Source organism: Egretta garzetta, unplaced genomic scaffold, assembly GCF_000687185.1.
Source record: "Egretta garzetta isolate BGI_Z169 unplaced genomic scaffold, ASM68718v1 scaffold139, whole genome shotgun sequence".
Lineage (NCBI taxonomy): Eukaryota > Metazoa > Chordata > Aves > Pelecaniformes > Ardeidae > Egretta > Egretta garzetta.
The window spans coordinates 1,075,193-1,078,933 of NW_009260832.1; the positions used below are offsets into that span (position 1 = coordinate 1,075,193).

Below are 3,741 nucleotides of genomic sequence, written 5' to 3' on the forward strand. Positions count from 1 at the left end.
CAGTGACCGAAGATGTTTGGCTTGATGGCTTGTGTAGTCACCCTGTATGTCCTGCTCTTACCACGCTTGTCGGGCTGGAGCTGCTCCGGGTATGCCTGCATGTGCTACCCATCACCTTAATTTACTGGGTGGACCAGAAACGTAAATAGTGCAGTTCTGGAGAAGTTTGAAGTAGCTTTCTGCTACTTCTGCACACTCATTTCTGAATTACCGGTTTCTCTTGACAATAAATGTAAGTGAAATTGAAACCGCTTTTCAGATTGCCTGCTTCCAACCACTGCCCAGACAGCTTTCAAAAAACAAGCCGCTTCTCTGAGCGTGAAAGCCCTCACTGAAATAGCAAATAACAGGAAAAGAGTAAGTCAGGCATCATCAGAACAGATGAGTGACAGAATTTCATAAGGTATGTTTGTGTATACACACACTGACACGTACTAGGAAAGACAAAACTATAAAAAAAAAAAAAGTTTAGAGTTCCCAGCTACTTTGCAAACACGACGTTTCCTTAAATCACTCGATGAAATTTGCTGTACTTGTTGAGTTGCTATGGCACCGAGCTCATCCAACAACATTCGACAGATTTTTATCTGTGGCTCACAAACCACACTGAGCAAATCGAAAATCCCCGGTTACACCGTGCTTTATATCATTTCCGGTGAGATACGTCTGAAGAACAAACTTACGCATACAGCGTGCCTGCGCACAGGCGGGCTGGCATAGCTCATGAAGTAGGATGACACCTGTCTGACATAATGCCTGGAGAGTGACAAACATTGCATGGGACACTCTAGTGCTTTTATAAATAAGAGGAGTGGACCAGAAAAATGCTTTAGCACTGAGAGAAGACGGGACAGCCTCTTCAGAGAGAAGGCAGCTGACCAGATAGGCAAACAACCGAGATTGCACGTTCTTCCTTAACGCTTGAATTTTGTTGTTTCTAATCTTTTCCCCCACCTAAAGCTGACGCCTGTTGGATGAGGCTGGGAAGACAGGAGCAGTGGGTTTGAAGGAACGTAAACTCCAGCTAAGATGGCACTGGCCGGGGCGCTTGCTAGCAAGCCAGTGCCACCGCGCTCCAGGAAAGATTCTACAACAGGGGTGGAAGTGCACCAGAGCAAGCTGGATTTTTTCTGCAAGCTGGGCTATGGCAAGCAGGACATCTGCAAAGTGCTGGAGAGCCTGGGCCAAGAGGCACTGGAGGATGATGTGCTGAAAGAGCTGATTCGGATGGGGAGCAAACCTCAAGCTCTGGAGAGCCAGGCTCAGCCTTCCCCGCTAAAACTTGTTGCCCGTGGCTCATGCGGTGCTTCACTGGGGTCGAAGTGGCTTGGAGAAGATGAAGGTGATTCTTTGGATCATTTGAGACCCATTGTGATTGATGGCAGCAACGTTGCAATGAGGTAAGCTCTGTTGCCTAAAAAGGATCTCTCTTCCTCTGAAGCTTGTGAATTTTAAAGTCAATGGCTTGAAGTATGTTTTTTCCTTCAGGTGAGAGCTGCGTTGATGTATTTGTTGTGTAATGTATGAACCACTGCCTATTCCTGTTCTTTGGCTGAGGCACAACTTCTAGGGACCTGCTGTCTCTCTCTACCCGTAAAATGCAATTGCTGGCTCCTCTGCATTTTGACCTTTCATAAGCCACCAGGCAGCTAACCACTGCTGCCCATGGTGGCGTGATTCAGCAGCTCGCTCTCCCATTTAGTTCACCACTGATGCCCATGTGCCTTTTCAAATCGGTACCTAGGATTTCTAAACCTACCTGCTGAGATGTTTCCAGGAAAAGCTGATGGCCAGGTAGACAGGACAGCCCAACTAACCTAAGGAGAGGGAAAATAAAGATGGGCGGCTGTGGTTCCCATCAACATCACAGTTGTACTCTTTTGACTTGCAAGTAAACCCCAACAATGTTCTCGGCTTGTATATTTTTGTCAGTTTTCGGTTTGGCTTCATTTTTATGGAAATGTCAGGGAATTGATAGTTGACTTGTACTGAATAGTCTCATTTCCTCCTTAATTAATTCTGTTCCTGGGAAATGTCATAGCAACCCATCCTGGCCAATTACACTTCCTAAGTGGTGCCCTGACGCTGTGGAAGCGCTCTCACTGATGGGGAGCCTGGCATGTCCACATGGATGGGAAGTCCAGAGAGAGTCATGGCTTGGCCTCTGTTTACCTGAGCGATACGAATGGGTAGAGGCACCCGCAGTTGAGAGTCCCGGGCACGCTGGCTATCCGCCGGTTTTCCCTGTTAGATCCCCTTCCCGCTCAGTGTGGCCGAGCCCGTCCTTGCAGGCTGGGAGAGGGCAGAGGAGGGCTTCCTCCTCCGGTTGGCTTTGGTGCGAGGTGAGATGAGACCACATCCCCTCTGGTTAGAGGGCAAAGGGGACAAGCACGTCCAGAACAACTGGAGACTTAAGCAAATTATGCCATCTTCTGGATGAAGGGAGAAATCCCATCCAAAAACGAGGGGTTACTCGGCCAGGGCAGCTCACGAGGAGTGAGAAATACACAGCAGAGCAAAATCACTTAGCCTTGGCTGGGCCATGAGCTCAGTAGCCAGGTGTTAGGAGGTCCTGCTCCCTTTTTTATTTTCACCCTAGACCCTCCTCAAGGAGGCCTCTGCAAAAGAAATGAGCACCCATTCAGGCAGAGCGGCTGAGCTGAGCACCTGCCCTGTCATTGTCTTAGGGGCAATGCTACCCCTGACCGGCTGTGTGCTTCATTCTCCTGGCACGACCCTGCCCTCACCAATTTATATCAGGGCTGTTTTTAGAACAGGCAGAGGTGGACAAGGCAGAGAACAGCGTTGTTTCCAAGGTGGCAGAAGATGTGCCCTTCCCCCTGAGCAGGAGGCCCAGAGTAGGTTGGTGGCTAATGACGTGGTGCATGTTGTGAGCTTGGAGCGCTCTGGGGAAGCTCCGAGATCATCCCACTGCACCAGCCCGTGCATGGGAGCTTGCTAGACCAAAATTATTTAAAACAAATGGCATTACAGGTATGTGCGGCAAATGGCTTGAGCTAGCATGTCGTATTGCCTTCCTAGACCACATGCCCACCTAAATAGGTTTTCAAGAAGTCACATGTGCTTCTGGCATGTAAAATTTAAATCTTTTTGTAGAATAATTTCCAAAATGTGAGTCCAAGAGAGGTTTGCCTGCTAGTTTATTGAAGGCTGGTGTTCTGCTGTGGATTCCTCATCTTTCACCTAAAAGGAATTAGAGGAATGTGAAGTACGTTTCAGTTTCAGAAAGATGAAGGTTTGACAGCTCTTCTCGGACATCCCCAGCCTCTGCCTTGATAAAGTGAAAGACTACTTGGATGATGGAGAAGACCATGAGCCTTTCAGTTCAGTTCGTACTGAACTGAAGCAGCCTGGAAGGAGCTTCTGGATGCCTTTCTAAAGTGGTGCTGAATGGCATTTACTTTGGCTAATGGGACAGGCTTGGTGAGCGCTTTCGGTATCCTCGTTTTAATTTTCCTGGTTTGCTGCTGTCAGATGGAGAAGAGCTGCTTGCAGAAGTCAGGGAAAAGGGATGTTAGGTTTCCTTGTGGGGAAAACATCATCATCAACATCAACAACCACAAAAATACAGGAGAAGTAGCAGTTTAGGGATGGAGCTGTCAGAAAGTTGAAGCTTGGAGAGGCAGTTGCCTGTGTGGAGAAAAGCATCTTGAGCATTTGTGTGTCTATCTTAGGCTTGGTGTTTCTGGAGCATTTCAGCATTGGCACACACTCCCCCCC

General features: G+C 48.2%; 1 protein-coding gene across 1 annotated transcript in view; it reads left to right on the top strand.

The window, feature by feature from the left end:
• Positions 1-3,741, top strand: part of ZC3H12D (zinc finger CCCH-type containing 12D) — a 15,852-nt gene continuing 12,111 nt past the window's right edge. Inside the window, exon 1 of the mRNA XM_009646957.2 lies at positions 1-1,400. Coding sequence (XP_009645252.1) covers positions 1,030-1,400 — 371 coding nt within the window. The 5' untranslated portion in view covers positions 1-1,029. The remainder of the gene's footprint in view (positions 1,401-3,741) is intronic.